A 16,638-nucleotide genomic window follows, 5' to 3' on the forward strand; every position below is an offset into this window, starting at 1 on the left:
AATTCAAATTAATTATTAAAAAATCATACAATGTAATTTTCTGGATTTTTGTTTTAGATTCCGTCTCTCACAGTTGAAGTGTACCTATGATAAAAATTACAGACCTTTAAATGCTTTGTAAGTAGGAAAACCTGCAAAATCGGCAGGTTATCAAATACTTGTTCTCCCCACTGTATTACAAATTAATATACTTTTCTACAGCTACAAATAAGAATGTCTACAAAACACTACCCGAGGGAAATATTCAGTTCTATATTTTAGGCACAAGGGGGTGTGTTATAAACACTGACAGTTTTCAATCATCTGAAAAAGCCAAGAAAACAATGATTATTCCTTGGTGCTTTGTACTTCAAAGAACAATACATCAACACAATATGAATACCTGGTACAATTTGAAAAAAGAAACAAGTTACACAATCAAATGTACTTATTTTATTACATACTGTAACTAGTGAGACAGATTCTTTTAAAGATGCAATTTACACACCACAATGTTGATTTTACTTCATTCCATTTTTCACATTTAATTTGTTAAATGTTGAATATAAATTCTCTTCAGTTTTTTTCAGCTTCAATTATGTTATGAGAGAACTGATGATTGGGGATTTTAATATTAGACCAAAGCACATGAAAATGTATACATAAGTCTATACAATCTAAAATATCACCCTGAGATTATAAATTATTTTAGAAAGTGCCCATGTGCAGGATTTATGTTTTAAGTCACTATATCAAAGGGGGATAGGGCCACACATTTTATTTACCAATTATGCTGTATTCATATATATTTTAGTTGATAGTGAGTAACTTTAGAAACACTAAACACTGAAGATAAATACTGAATGAAATAACAAGATTAGAATGTGTAGTCTGCATAACATGCATGATGTTTGAATGAACCATGTTATAAACTAACAGTGATGATAATGTGTAATGAATTATCTTTACATAAACACAGAGAAGGATGTATGTTTATGGACACCTTTCTCTGGTTTTGTGCAGTGTGGACACAGTGATGTATTGAGGCTCCATGTTGCCAAAGTAGGACTTTTCCCACTCACTCATCAGGTCAAAGTGCAGTGGGCGGTCACAGAACGTACAGGAGACAGTCGCTGGCCCGTTCAGAAGGAGCCCTGTTTCTTGCCACACCTCTAAGAGCCGCTCTGTCAACACAAAGAAATGGTGACTAACACATCTACTAGTATTTTCTACAGAATTATTCCCTGATGTATCTTACATTTTTCAGATTGGTCTGGGATCACATTCATGAGGAAAGAGTCATATTGACAAAAAAGAAAAAAGAAAATGTTATTCATGTAGAGCAGGGGTGGGCAAACTAAGGCCTGTGAACCTTAGTTCTGAGAGGAAGTAAAACATAACTCACCAGCCCATTCTTATACATATTCATTTAAATTATTTAGACATAATGGACCTACTGTATACATGTTTTAATTATTGCCCTTTTCTGGCCTGCTAATCATTTATGATTAACAAATTGCAAAATAAATGTGGCCCTGCTTTTAATTTCAAAATCCTGATGTGGCTCCCGAGCCAAAAAGTTAGCCCTCCCCAGATTTAGAGCGACTTCCACTTATTGATTGTGCATGGGCTTAACCAGCTAACAATGTCTGGTTCACTGCCCTTGAGCACTGCGATCAGACCAGAGGTAAATGAGCCCGCTACTGACCCTTCAACACCATTTCCAGCAGCATCTGGTCTCTCATCCAGGGACCAACCAGGACCAACTTTAGTTTCAGAGGCAAGCCAGTAGTGCATTCCAGGGCTCTATGCTGCTAGCATTTGACCACTGACCATCAAAGGGTTGAACACCAGGAAGACCTGTATCAGTAGCTGGCTTGATCACTCACCCACAAAGTACTCCATCATTGCTGGGTTGTGGTGAGGGGAGGGTGCCAGGCGCAGCAGCTCCTCACCACGGGCTACTGTTGGGTAGTTGATCGCCTGGACGTAGATGTTATGTTTCTTTAGCAAGAGGTCACACACCTTGGAGTTGAGCTCTGCGTTACCAACCTGAGAAATAACAACACACACAAATACAGTGAGTCTATCAGCTCGATAATGGCCTTAAGAGTTCAAAGTACATCCTCATATCACAGTAATATACAGGATGATCGACATGAGAACCAGAGTGGCAGTAGAGCATATAGTAAACAGATTGGCACTCAGAATATAGAGGCATAACCTTGAAGGTCAAAACCTCTGATACTAGATTACATGTTTTTTGGTTAGTTATTCCAGTTTTATACCTGGGATAAATGACTGGATTATAAAGTAGCTCTTGCATATATTTGTTTCCCACCACCAGCCTTTCCCACCACTATAACATCTGTACTATATGTCATTGCAGGTAGTACAACTCTGTTTCCACAAAAGTTTGGACGCTATGTAAAAAGCATATAAATACAGAATGCAATCATGTGAAAATCATTTATCCCTATATCTAATTGAAAATAGTACAAAGACAAGTACAATACAAAGAAATTGTATTGTTTTTGGAAAAATACATGCCAATTTTGAATTTGATGCCAGTAACATGTTTCAAAGATTTCGTTTTGCATCACCTCTTCTTTTAACAATACCATGTAAGCATTTGGGAACTGAGGAGATCAATTGCTGTAGTTTTGAAAGTGAAATGTATTCCCATTCTTGCTTGATATAGGATTTCAGCTGTTCAACGGTTCAGGGCTTCCTTTGTCGTATTTTTCATTTCCTAATGCGCCAAATGTTTTCAATGGGTGACAGGTCTGTACTGCAAGCAGGCCAGTTTAGCACCCAGACTCTTTTACTATGAAGCCATGCCGTTGTAATACGTGCAGAATGTGGTTTGGCATAGTCTTGCTGAAATAAGCAAAGGCCTTCCCTGAAAAAGACGTTGTCTGGATGGCAGCTTATGTTGCTCCAAAACGTGTATATATTTTTCAACATTAATGGTGCCTTCACAGATGGCAAGTCACCCATACCATGTGCACTAATGCACCCCCATATCATCACAGATGCTGGCTTTTGAACTGAGTGCCGATTAGAAGCCAAAAGTCCCAAAACTTATATCAAATTTCGGTTTGTCAGACCACAGGACTGTTTTCCACTTTGCCTCAGTCCATCTAAAATGAGCTCGGGCCCAGAGAAGGCAGCGGTGTTTCTGGACCTTGTTTATATTTGGTTTCTTTTTTTGCATGAGTTTTAACTTGCATTTATGGATGCAGCGACATAATGTGTTCACAGACAATGGTTTTCAGAAGTGTTCCTGAGCACATGCAGTGATGTCCGTTATAGAATTGTGTTTTTTAATGTAGTGCCGCCTGGGGGCCTGAAAATCACGACCATCCAATATTGATATTTGGTCTTGTCCCTTGCACACAGAGATTTCTCCAGATTCTCTGAATCTTTTAATGATAGTATGTACCGTAAATGATGAGATCCCCAAACTCTTTGCAATTTTACATTGAGAAATGTTATTCGTAAATTGTTGCACTACTTATCTGTGCAGTCTTTCATAGAGTGGTGAATCCCACCCCATCCTCACTTATGACAGACCCGTCCTCTCTGGAATGATCTTTTTATTCCCAATCATCTTACTGACCTGTTGCCAGTTGACCTAATTAGTTGTGTCATATTCCAACCGGTTAAATTTCTTTGCATTACGCAGCATTACACTTGCAGTCTTTAGTTTTTTGAAATGCGTTGCTGGTATCAAATTCAAAGTGGTAATATATTTTTCAAGTAACAATAAAATGTCTCAGCTTGAACATTTGATATGTTGTCTTTGTACTATTTTCTAATGAATATAAGGTTTAAATGATTTGCACATCAAGGCACTTTGTTTTTATTTGCATTTTACGCAGCATATATATATGTACACTCACCTAAAGGATTATTAGGAACACCATACTAATACTGTGTTTGACCCCCTTTCGCCTTCAGAACTGCCTTAATTCTATGTGGCATTGATTCAACAAGGTGCTGAAAGCATTCTTTAGAAATGTTGGCCCATATTGATAGGATAGCATCTTGCAGTTGATGGAGATTTGTGGGATGCATATCCAAGGCACGAAGCTCCCGTTCCACCACATCCCAAAGATGCTCTATTGGGTTGAGATCTGGTGACTGTGAGGGCCATTTCAGTACAGTGAACTCATTGTCATGTTCAAGAAACCAATTTGAAATGATTCGAGCTTTGTGACATGGTGCATTATCCTGCTGGAAGTAGCCATCAGAGGATGGGTACATGGTGGTCATAAAGGGATGGACATGGTCAGAAACAATGCTCAGGTAGGCCGTGGCATTTAAACGATGCCCAATTGGCACTAAGGGGCCTAAAGTGTGCCAAGAAAACATCCCCCACACCATTACACCACCACCAGCAGCCTGCACAGTGGTAACATGGCATGATGGATCCATGTTCTCATTCTGTTTATGCCAAATTCTGACTCTACCATCTGAATGTCTCAACAGAAATCGAGACCCATCAGACCAGGCAACATTCTTCCAGTCTTCAAATTGTAGCCTCTTTTTCCTATTTGTAGTGGAGATGAGTGGTACCCGGTGGGGTCTTCTGCTGTTGTAGCCCATCCGCCTCAAGGTTGTGCGTGTTGTGGCTTCACAAATGCTTTGCTGCATACCTCGGTTGTAACAAGTGGTTATTTCAGTCAAAGTTGCTCTTCTATCAGCTTGAATCAGTCGGCCCATTCTCCTCTGACCTCTAGCATCAACAAGGCATTTTTGCCCACAGGACTGCCACATACTGGATGTTTTTCCCTTTTCACACCATTCTTTGTAAACTACTAGAAATGGTTGTGCGTGAAAATCCCAGTAACTGAGCAGATTGTGAAATACTCAGACCGGCCCGTCTGGCACCAACAACCATGCCACGCTCAAAATTGCTTTTGGTAGCCTATGGGGCTTTCGGCCGGATTTCACTAGTGGGACATTTTGGGTCCTAGATTCATTTCTGTAACAGATACAACCTATTATGATGTATCCTTTTAATAGCAACCCCTCTGGCTACAATAAAAACACATAAAAACAGACTTCTGGGTCACTATTTATAAAACTCATCTGTTTGAAAGGCAAAAAAAATGTTTTCGGAAAACATTTCTGCCATTCAGCATCAAGATTTTTTTTTTAAAGCATTATGAGATTTTGTGTCAATGGTATTTCCTCATACTTTCATGCCTTTACTATCAAATTACACTGTAATTGGGTTGAAAATAATGAAATAATTATATAATAGAAGGTAAAAAATATAGGCACCCCCAAAAAATTTGATTCTTCTACCTAGAAATAAAACATTATGAAATAAATAAGAGTGAATGTAAAAAACCCATGTAATGGGTGTAATGACTCAAAACGGCCAGCAGATGGCACTAGATCGCTAGTTACGTTTGGACTTATATATTTTATAAACTCAGAAAAATTACCAACTTCTTCCCAAACACTCAAGAACATCCCCATACTGTTTTGACTAAATATGAATTTTTATATCTTATATATAATACAAACGATGTATTATGGTTCAAAACATCATATATAGTGATGTACATGCATGTACTATTCATAGTAGTGTACAAGTGAGCCTTTCTAAGATGCATTGGCAATGTCGTTGCCTGGTGAAAGGTTCTCATAGCAACCCAAACTATACAACTATAAAACCCCAATTATACACGGAACGCTTCAGGAAAGTGGCTACAAATAATATACCATTGGAATCGGACGATTATGGCGAATCTATTTTTCGAAATATTTATGCAAATTAGCACTGTCCGCGGGATCGCGGACGTCGACCATGCATTCCCATTCTGACATTCAGTTTGGAGTTCAGGAGATTGTCTTGACCAGGACCACACCCCTATGCATTGAAGCAACTGCCATGTGATTGGTTGATTAGATAATTGCATCAATGAGAAATTGAACAGGTGTTCCTAATAATCCTTTAGGTGAGTGTATATCGTACCTTTATTGGGATGATGTGGCTAGGACAGTTGACCACTGGTAGTCCTTTGTCCAGGAGCAGCTGTCTCATGTATTTGACATTCCTTTGATGGGCCCTGCGCAGCGCCTGGCCTTCAGAGTTCCTCAGGACCCTCAATGACTCCAGGGCCCCAGCCAGGACCATTGGGGGCAGCGAAGTAGTGAAGATAAAGCCTGCAGCGTAGGAGCGTACTGTGTCCACTAAGGCGGCGCTACTGGCAATGTAGCCCCCTACGCAGCCAAAGGCTTTACCTGCAGCAGTGGCAAAAACACAGAAAAATAGGAAAATAATAACTAAGTGGAATACTTTGTATACATTTACATTTCAGACATTTAGCATTTGCTCTTATCCAGAGCAACTTATTTAAATTTTTGGTTACTGGCCTAAAGCACTGGACCACTACAACAAAAGCAGTAGTTGTCAACTGATGGATTGCATGAGGTAAAAATCTTCACAGGATTAGCTCAATTTAGCAAATTTTGTTGTCTCAAGCAAGTGAACTTGCCCATAATCCTTAAGAACCTGGGTCAATTGCCATCATGTTGGTGCTGCTACTGCCTGTTCCATCTCATCCCAAAGATGTTTTATTTGGTCCTGGAACCAGAGTGACAGTATGTGCTTCTTAACATTGCAGATTATTTGAAAGGAAGTATCGTTGGGACAAAGGGTAAACTGTAGCCATGAAGGGATGACACTGGTCAGCAACAATAAGATCAGGCACCACCCTCTTCTAATTTTTATTATCTCTGTTTGCTCTTATCAGAGTGAAACTTTACCAGTGGAAAGTATTCATAAATACAATATATTTTATTTATTTAACTATGAAAATATGCAAATGTGTTAAAACATCCTTAAATATCTGCCAGTTTGCATATTACGAAAATACATTACTTCAAGGCAGAATGTTTTGTGTTGTTCTACTGGGATAAGACAGTTTAACAAAATATTCTTATTTCATGACATTTATAAAACAATATGAATATGTATGAAGGGTGCATATTTTGCCTATTTTACAGATAAAATTACACTTAAAATCTAAATGACACGGGGTATAAAAGAAGCCTCTATTGTGAATGTACCTCCTTTAAAGAAATAATTATTGCCACGTGGAAAGGTCATTTTGAGAAAATGTCTTATAAAGATTTGACGCCCCCCCACCCTGTAATTCTCCACCAAACCATCAAATGATGGCAAATTTTATTTCTATACAATCCTTGGTTGTCGCTATTCTTGTTCATCTGCAATCTGTTGATTCAGAAAAAATAATACTTTTTTATAGCAATCCTGTTTTTTTGGTGATCATGTTTGGGGCTTAACGCCCCCCTCTCCTTTGGGGCAAAATGCCCTGGGGGTATTTTACTCCTGAGAATATATTGGTAAAATATAAAAAAATTTGATATAGCCTAATATTAGTAGATTTTAGTTTAACAGTTAGTTTATTGAGCATATATTAACATCTAATATAATAGGCCTGACACTGATATTGAATGAATAACTCAAGATTATTGATTTAATATTTTTAACTTAATAATTGCACAGGGTTAATATATATATATTTTTTTTAGTCATCGAAAGTTATTTGAAATTGTAATAGATGTTATACTGTACATAGCTTTTTGTCTTTGGATATTGGAATGTGCAATATCACGGTTAAAATAACTCACTTAAATACTGCTATCAAGATTGAATTATTTTCAATGGTATTTATTACATTGATAGAATGATTTTGACACCTAAGTGTGGAATAAATATTAATTGGGGGTAAAAAAAAACCCCAGGGAATTTGGCATTTGATTAATTTGCAATAAAATATAAAAAAATAAATATCTGAATGTATTTGTCTGACAATATGCAATATGCATATAAAAATCAGACCAACCATAGCTTTTTTGAGTCAGAAAATACAGATTTCCCTTAAGGGGGGCGTTTTCCCCGAAGTTACCCTACTATACAGAAATAAGAATGACTCTTTCATCACAAAACACCACATCTACAAAGGATATAGGCATGTATGGACTACCTAATAATATCCCCTGAATAACAAGCTTTTAAATTATATATGATTCAATGTGGAAAGTTTCCAAAATTGTGATTAAATGTCTACATGAAACATGCTTACAATAATTTATGACACTTGTAGTTGACGAATTTGGTATAAAATCATATACATTTTATATACATTTTATGACTGAATGGAAGTTATTGTTGCAAAATATCCCAAAATCCAGAAATGGACAGAATAGCAATTTTTAACTGTGCTGCCTGGCCTTAAGATATCCTGGCACCGACCATCATACTAAGTCACCATGGCCACATGTTATGCCTATTGTAATGTTTAGTCACACGGCAACTGAATGCCTCAAGTAACTCACTGTAGGAGTGAAGACATTTAATGAACTAGATGGTCTGTCAAATTAACTGGCTGTTGAGTATAAAGATATGAGTGCTAATCCAAGACAATATTGAGTTCCATACTGAAAAGGTGAAGGTTAGGACTACGCTGACACTATATCTGTGCATAAAGACGTCTTTCTATGAGCTATTTACAGATACTTCTCCTTATCAGTATGAAATGACTTGGGGTGTGGGAGCACTTCCACAGCTGATAATGTATATCCTGATTGCTCCACCAGGATCTTGTTTAATTGGCATTGTAGCACGGTGAAAGTTGTTACTGCACTGGCAGCAATATAAATATGTCAGTTAGTACATGACAACTAGTATTCATTGGTTATTTAGGATCACTTCTAAGGAGTCACTTGGCTCAATCAAATCTATCTCTGTTCAGTGCATTTCTATCAGACAAGCCATACTTAGTCTAACAAAATGTCTGTTGACAAGTGTGCTGGTCAAAACAACCGTTAATTCATTCATGGCTGTAGACCCCATAGACTTGGATAAACATTGCATCGTTGCACAACTCCATTTCCAAAAAATATCTACATTTACTATAACTCATTATTGAAAGGTAAAAGTATTTCATTTCCAATTTTGGATGTGATTTTAATGTCATGATTTCACCCCTGATAAGATGGTAAAATTATTGCTACCTTTGTTTTCAACACTTTGTGCACCCACCCCTTGAAGGGATAATGGGATTAAGCATGTTCATATATATTGAAATGAGACAGAAGAACAAGATCTTAGAACATTATCCCATACAGAATTTGTACATATCCTTGATATCCTTCAGTCTGACCTTATGGACTGCCCTCTTTAATTCAAACTTTATGTTTTCAATGGGAATCAAGTCCAGAGACTGAGTTGATCACTGCAATGTGTTGATTTTGTGATCACTTGTTTGGGACACTTTTCTGCTATTGTATTATTTATTTGAAAACCAACTGGCTACTGGTGTGTTTAGCTAGAGATCTCTATTTTTATGCAATCTGACCAAAACACTGGTTCCAATTTAAATGACAATGCTGTTTTCAAACTCCACATGTTTACGTTTGTCTATGACCAAGCACAACACTAGTCATGTTGGCATCAAAATGAGAAGGAATCAGCAGAAAATTCAAAAAATTGGGTTTCAAGATCCTTGAGATCATAGTGGGTCCCTCAGAATCAAAACTGGCATTTTTAGAATATAGTAAAGAGTTGTACTTGTTCAATCACACATCTATTCCTTTCATTTATATTTAATTCAGTCAGAATCACACTGACATCTGTTTTAATGGAGCCAGTACAAAACAAAACTAAAGCAACACAACAACAAAATCCACGAAACCTAAACACCCATACAAACCTGTTTATTGCTTACCTAAGGTCCCAGAGACAATGTCAATCTTATGCATGATGTGGTCTCTCTCCCCCACACCAGCCCCATGGGCTCCATACAGGCCCACAGCATGGACCTCATCAACAAACGTTAAGGCTCCATAACGATGGGCCACATCACACAGCCTTTCCAGGGGACATATAGCACCTGAGGGCAAGTTAAATCAAATAGAATATAGCACCTTTTCAGACAAAAATATCGTCATTGTGAAGCCATGAGCAATACAGCATTATGAAATGTGTAAGAACACTGACTTACACATTATATTATTTGTTAATATGAGGTCTTCGTCAAACCATTCCAAACCCCTAGCAAAATAAAAAAGTAAACCAGCACATAACTTTACTATGTATCCCATTTCATGACACTTACCGTTCATAGAGTGCACAGTCTCAAAGGCAACAATTTTGGGGGTCTTGGGGTCAGAGCGACTCAGTAGTTCCTCCAGATGTTGACTGTCATTATGACGGAAGATGAAACGCTTGGCACCACTGTTCCTTATGCCTTGGATCATTGAAGCATGGTTTCCCATGTCAGAGTAGATCTCACAGCCTGTACGTCAAATCAGAGCGGCATAATTAACTTCCATGCTAAATGTCTTTCAGAAACTTGTTGCACGGAGGCACTCTGTCCTACATCATCGTCAGGCCAACACCCCTGTAACTACCAACTGGCCATGAACACGGAGACACCCTGTCCCACATGAACGTCAGGCCAACACCCCTGTAACTACCAACTGGCCGTGAACACAGAGGCACACTGTCCTATATCAACGTCAGGCCAACACCCCTGTAACTACCAACTGGCCGTGAACACGGAGACACCCTGTCCCACATGAACGTCAGGCCAACACCCCTGTAACTACCAACTGGCCGTGAACACAGAGGCACACTGTCCTACATCAACGTCAAGCCAACACCCCTGTAACTATCAACTGGTCAGATCAGTGATAAGACAACAGAGCCATAAAAGCAATGCTGAAGTTATGATCAGAATGAAAGTATCCACTTTTCCTTTGATTGATACCTCCCAACTAGCCTATGATCCTCTCACGAGTTACAAGAAACTGATCTGGAACCAGGCTAACTTATGTCCTCTTTCAATGTTTGACATTTTGTATGAGACCACTGGGTTAAGGCCTACCGGGCAGCATTTTAGCCAAGGTGAAGAGGGTGGAGTCATTGGCTACAAAGCAAGATGAGAACACCAACGCTGCATCTTTCTGGTGGTGCTCTGCAAGTTCTTGCTCCAAAAGCACATGGTAGTTGCTGGTGCCAGAGATGTTTCTGGTACCTCCAGCACCGGCACCATGCCTATTGAGGGCATCCCTAAGAGAACACAAGAAGAAACACGGTCAAACATCAGGAAAGTTTACCTGACCTAATCTCCAGATTTTTATGTTTCTGTGCTTTCTTGACGTTTAACTCGAGTTTTTGTCACAATGGCTCTTGTATTGACCTGTCAATAAATGAATGGCCGTTCCACTGGGTCCCTCCATTTAACCTGCTGTTGTCTCCTACTAAACTCGTTTTCCTAGCTAGATCTACCCAGGTGTCGTTTTTATTGACTGTTCTTTTCGTTTAATCAGCTCTTTTTTGCAAGTTTGTTGTTTATAGCAGTATTTTAAAATATAAAAATAATTTTTTGTGGCTCAACGGGTATGTGGGTGCTTTGGTAATATGAATGTAATTATAATGAGGGGTTTCCATCCTACATAATTATTACCTTATGATTAATACATTTTTAACTGTGTCTTTGTGATTATGGTTAGGATAATGTGGGGTAAAGTGGGGTAAAGGAACAAGTAGTGGAGTTTTTTACAACAACAAAGATAGTCCACACTCTTGACAGGATTGGAACTGGTGACATTTGTAAAATTATTGGACCTAAATTGATAAATAAGGAATCCAATAGAGGAGCTTAAGTTTGAAATCAAATTGACATTAAAGTGGAGCTTCAAACTGCATTTTGCAACACAGTTTGAAAAAGCATGTGATCAAACAAACCATAAAACAACACTAGACACATGGTATTGTTACTTTCAAACTAGGTTTGGTACTATTGTTTAAAATCTGAAGAGAATTTAAATAAAGCATGGTTTCGAAGCTCCCATTCCAACAATGTTATAGTGTGAAATCAAAGTAGTTCTCATAATTTACCTTAGTGTGATAATGTGTGGGTCTAACTTGATTCAGATTCAGCACAGTGTTAGTAGAGATCATTCAGACACTTTCAGTTTTTACACTTTGAACAAATATTTCATACAAACTGAACATTTACCTCTGCGATACAGCTTTCAGTTTATTGTTTTGACCATGTTTGGTATCTAGACTAAACTTTTTTCCTAGAGATCGGCCAAGTAATATTACCTATTATCAGTAGCCATACTCAGAAAAAGTAAAATATCAAATGGCTTGAGTCAGTTGAAATCAATCTTCAGTCTTCTGTGATTCCTCTCAGTGTGTCCCCTTGCTTCCATTGCGACCGTATTTAAAGAGAAAGTACAAGCTCCCTCCCCTTGGATAAAAGGTGAGTGAAGATTCATTTGAAATGACTTACTGAATCCCCTTGAGGACCTGGGGGTGAGTACTCATGCCCAGATAGTCGTTACTGCACCAGACAGACACTTGGGAGCCTTTCCGCCCGGTGATGGAGTAGTCTTCAGCAAAGGGAAAGATGTCAGCACGCCGATTCACGGTCTTAAAGACGCGGTAGGTGTGGTCATTCTTTTTCTCAAAGATCTTCTGATCAAAGAACCCATCATAGTCAAAACTGGGTCCCACTGGAGATTGAATGTATACAATTATTTTGTGAAAAACTAATATTTAGAATTACTCAATACATATAGTTTCTCATATAATGCGTTTTCAATAACTTGGTATATGATGAAAAGCTAAAAACCCATTAAATTAAAATAAACTAAGCCCAACTTTACATACCGGTAGAAACTTCCTACCTTGGATCTGTGAACTATGCATTTATTTTTGTGTTTAAATCAAATTTTGCCAAGCATAATAATTGCACTATAGCATTCCACTGTAAGTAGGTCTATAGATAATCTGTTACTTTATAAAACGTGGAAGACAATACTAGTACAAATTATTTTAATGTATTTAAACAGTACTGACAAATGCAATTATTATCACATTTCTGTCAAATAATCATTTGAAATGACCTGTGATGGAAACAGTTCCTGTGCATATATTTTGTTATGTTAAAATAATTTATCTAGATGTACCCTCACCCATGTTGTCCTTGAGGAGGGACGCAATGGGGTTTTGGACCTTTGGCGAGATGGACTCCTTGTATTCCTTCAAAAGAGATCTTATGCCTGTGACAGAGAGCAAGGTTGATCAGTCTCTTCATTTGTATTTTACTTTTCTACTTATGCACATACTCGCAGTTTGCACATTCATTATATGCATTCATACACAGTGAATGTGCTGCTGCATTTTAAGTATTGTTGGGAAGTGGGTTGTTGGATTCATTCATATTGACTTGATGTAGTCTAATCATGTTTTGGGTAAATCTAACATCCAGACCAGGAGTTGTTGACTGCATTAGATTACTTAGATTACTTAGTGTCCCATGGTATACATTCTCTGGATACATAATGTTACAGTATGTAAAGTCATGAAATTAAGTAGCTTTGATGAAGTGGAAAAAATGCTTGGTCATTATATTGTCCAGATAATGTTGCCATAACGTTGAGTGAAAGAAATGTCATGACATGACCAGTCCTTTACATCGGGATTGGTCATAGTTATGTAACGTTTTTCTGGCTGAAGGAAGAGTCCCCACTTTCAATCTTCAAATAATTTCTTATTATTATTATTACTTGGTACTCTACTTCTCCCACAGTGTTTAAGTTAGCAACACCATTTAAACTTTAAAACATTCAATGCATTCAGGATCAAGTGGATTTAACTCAACCTTTTGATAACTTTTATTAAACTTTCTAAACTTCTATTGACTTAAATTAGATTTCTTCAAAAGGACTTTAATGCAATACTTACAGTAAATGCTAGACAGAACAAACTAACTTTGTTTAACATAATTGGGCTATTATAACTTAAAACGGTTAAACATTTATCAACTATAATAACATTTGCATAATTAGCATGAATTACCCTCTCAGTATAATTTAAAACATTCAAGCTAGAGACAATACCCTTTTTTGTTTCTTCTACTCATCTGCTATTCTCTTGAATTCTCTTAACTATCACCGACAATTTATTTTGAAAGCATTAAAGCAACTCACTGTAACATTACTTTTTAAAGTTCAGATATAGTTTTATTTTGTGCATCTTCTAACATGATTGAGTCATGTTTTTTTACAATGTTTCTAATGTACAGTGTTTGTTGTGGTTTTGGTAAAGTTTCTGTTAGTGTTTAGAGTCAAGTTCAGGTGCAAAACTTTCTTGAATGTTGCAAATATAAATTCTATGAATAGTTCATACGTGTGTCCTAATTCTAATATGCCAGAGAGGCATGCCTGATCCACATTTAATATTGAAACGCTTCTGAAAGTTAAAGAATGTGACAACATACTGAACACAGCTTTGGTTATATCTGAGACATGATTCTTATTTTGTATGATGTTTACCTGTATTATACTCTGTTGGTACATCCTCTTGAACCTCAGGGCTTGCTTTTACCATGCCAATCTCTTTGGAGACAAAGGGACATTCTCTGGACATCGAGACAACCACCTGAGTTGCTGACTGGGCAAAATGGCGCTTTGAGTCCACCCTCAGAGTCATAGGACCTACTGATTGGGTAGAATGGATAGTTGTTTTTCTCTCCTTGAAAACTGAGGGACAAACTGTCATGTGCCGGACAATCATAGGACATTGATCAGCCATGGAAAGAAGGGCAGCACCGGTGGTCCTTAAAGCAGGCTTCGGGACCGATTTCAGGAAGGGGCAGTGATGGAGGAACGCAGCCATGGCTCTTGAAGCTGTTTTGACACTGGATGAACACATGACAAAGTGGAAATAGACTTTTAACACATTCTGACACTTATGTAAATATATCAACACAACATCATGTGTCTTATACAGATATCAGCAAAGTCAGTGCTAGAAAGAATTATATATCATCAAAATACATGTTCAAATCCAGCCCTATAGTGGCATTCACATTTATTATATATATAATTTCGTCACTCAATTTCACACCAGCTGGCTTGTCAAAGCCATACATGTAGGATATTCTAGTTCTCTCCGGCAGATGGTGCATGTCATTCTAATACAGCTCAGTAATGTTTTCACCAATAGTGGTGACAGTGTTTCATGTTGTCAAATAAAATTGCTGCGCAAATCGTCAGCAGCAACGGGAAGCGAGGCCCTTGTCAATCGTCATATGCAGCTTTAAATTAGAGCAAAGTCAAAGACTGTTCCGAAATTATATTCAGATCGATTCATTCAAATAAGGCCTACTTAAAAACGTGGGTCAAACATTTTGGCATTTCGTTCATTTACAGAAGTGCCAAAGTAATGTAAAATCCTACAGTTGCCCCATTTTTTCAGAATGTTTTTGAGTCTTCCAATATCTTGAATTTAAAAATTAAATATGAAATCAAATGTTTATGTAGGCCTAGCCTATGTTCAAGAGAGAACAGGAAAACGTTTCAAATGTGTAAAAAGTGTGACTAATTTATATGTTTGTGTTTAAGGACGATGCAGAACGAGTTGAATAGGCGCGCCTGCGGGCGCGGCTTATCTTAGGCGTGCAGCCGTGTGCGTTCTCTGCAAGGTGCTGAATCAAGATTCCAGCACAAAAGTTGTCGCTGTACATGGGACTGTGGTCCATTATTAGTGATGAACTGGAAAACGACGCAGATGTCTTTTAGATTTTGACGTCAATTCCCAGATATTATCTATAGTATTTTGTTCACACTGACAAAACTTCTTAAAGCCATTGCCAAATTAATAAAACCTCAAAGCCAGCCATTCGTATTATGGGTGAATGCAAAAGGAAGGTCTCTGCATTTATTGGTTAAATAAATAGTTGTTGGTTGTAATGTCTAATATTTATAATAAATTAATGTAAAAAAAACAGGACACCCTATTCTCAGCTGGTCTGTGTTTTGGAAATAAGACAATTCTCAGGATCAACTTGTGGCTCTTTTAAACAATTATAGGCTATGTCAACCATGCTTTGGAAGTAATCATTGATCCTAATGTAATCAAGCAATACTTACATTTATCAACACTCACAGAACACACTAAGTGAATATATTCACATGGTGTGTGTGTTCTGTGAATGTTGATAGATATAAGCCTAGTTTGATTGTACTGAGTACAGAGGTGAGTTGGAATTCAGGCCTATGTTGTTTTTTTTTTTATTCATGTCATTAGATTTTGGTGAAAATGTCCCTGTATTGCCTGCTCTTTAAAAATCCACATTGATTTCACGTCCTCAAATACACTTTTTGGGTTGGAATTTATGGTAACACGTTAGCTTTCTTCATATTTTTTTGGTCCTATTATACACATACACACATATATATATTATACACATACACACACACACATATATATATATATATATATATATATATATATATATATATAATCAATTAATCAGATGACAGTCAAAACTCTTCTCAGTCTATTAATTCCTTAATTGGATATACACATGTCAATGCTCCCACAGCCAGAAAACAGGCCCACAAATTAGTTTATTTTGCCAATTACTGCAATTGTGGAATCATCTTTACAAATTGTTGGTGCCTATGAAATAGAATAATTCAGAAGATCCTACCTGTTGACCTGCACTGAGGACGAACTTCAAAACAGCAATAGACAAAGAATTGCATGTGTCCTTAAACGTTTGGGCAGTGACGTTATCAGACTTGTGCAAT

At 37.5% G+C, this 16,638-nt stretch overlaps 1 protein-coding gene across 2 annotated transcripts; it reads right to left on the reverse strand.

The window, feature by feature from the left end:
* Positions 1-417: 417 nt before the first annotated feature.
* alas2 (aminolevulinate, delta-, synthase 2) lies at positions 418-16,634 on the reverse strand. Of its 2 annotated transcripts, XM_010875588.2 has the most exons (10): positions 16,539-16,634; positions 14,377-14,741; positions 13,015-13,101; positions 12,330-12,552; positions 10,914-11,098; positions 10,143-10,322; positions 9,753-9,917; positions 5,972-6,240; positions 1,869-2,031; positions 418-1,163 (listed from the first exon to the last, which is right to left on the reverse strand). In XM_010875588.2, the coding sequence occupies exons 2-10, from the start codon at positions 14,717-14,719 to the stop codon at positions 973-975; spliced, it is 1,806 nt and encodes a 601-aa protein (XP_010873890.2). In that variant the 5' UTR covers positions 14,720-14,741; positions 16,539-16,634; the 3' UTR covers positions 418-972. The 2 variants fall into 2 exon arrangements, with proteins under 2 accessions (XP_010873890.2, XP_010873891.2); XM_010875589.2 differs by lacking the exon at positions 13,015-13,101.
* Positions 16,635-16,638: the final 4 nt, after the last annotated feature.

Source organism: Esox lucius, chromosome 12 (genome assembly GCF_011004845.1).
Source record: "Esox lucius isolate fEsoLuc1 chromosome 12, fEsoLuc1.pri, whole genome shotgun sequence".
Lineage (NCBI taxonomy): Eukaryota > Metazoa > Chordata > Actinopteri > Esociformes > Esocidae > Esox > Esox lucius.

Excerpts from the sequence above, each read along its gene's own strand:
- alas2 (XM_010875588.2), bottom strand. The coding sequence starts at position 14,719 with ATGGCTGCGTTCCTCCATCACTGCCCCTTCCTGAAATCGGTCCCGAAG. Across the intron at positions 10,323-10,913 it reads CTTGGCTAAAATGCTGCCCG|GCTGTGAGATCTACTCTGAC; the intron begins GTAGGCCTTAAC and ends TTTGACGTACAG. Across the intron at positions 2,032-5,971 it reads GCCACATCATCCCAATAAAG|GTTGGTAACGCAGAGCTCAA; the intron begins GTACGATATACA and ends GTTATTTCTCAG.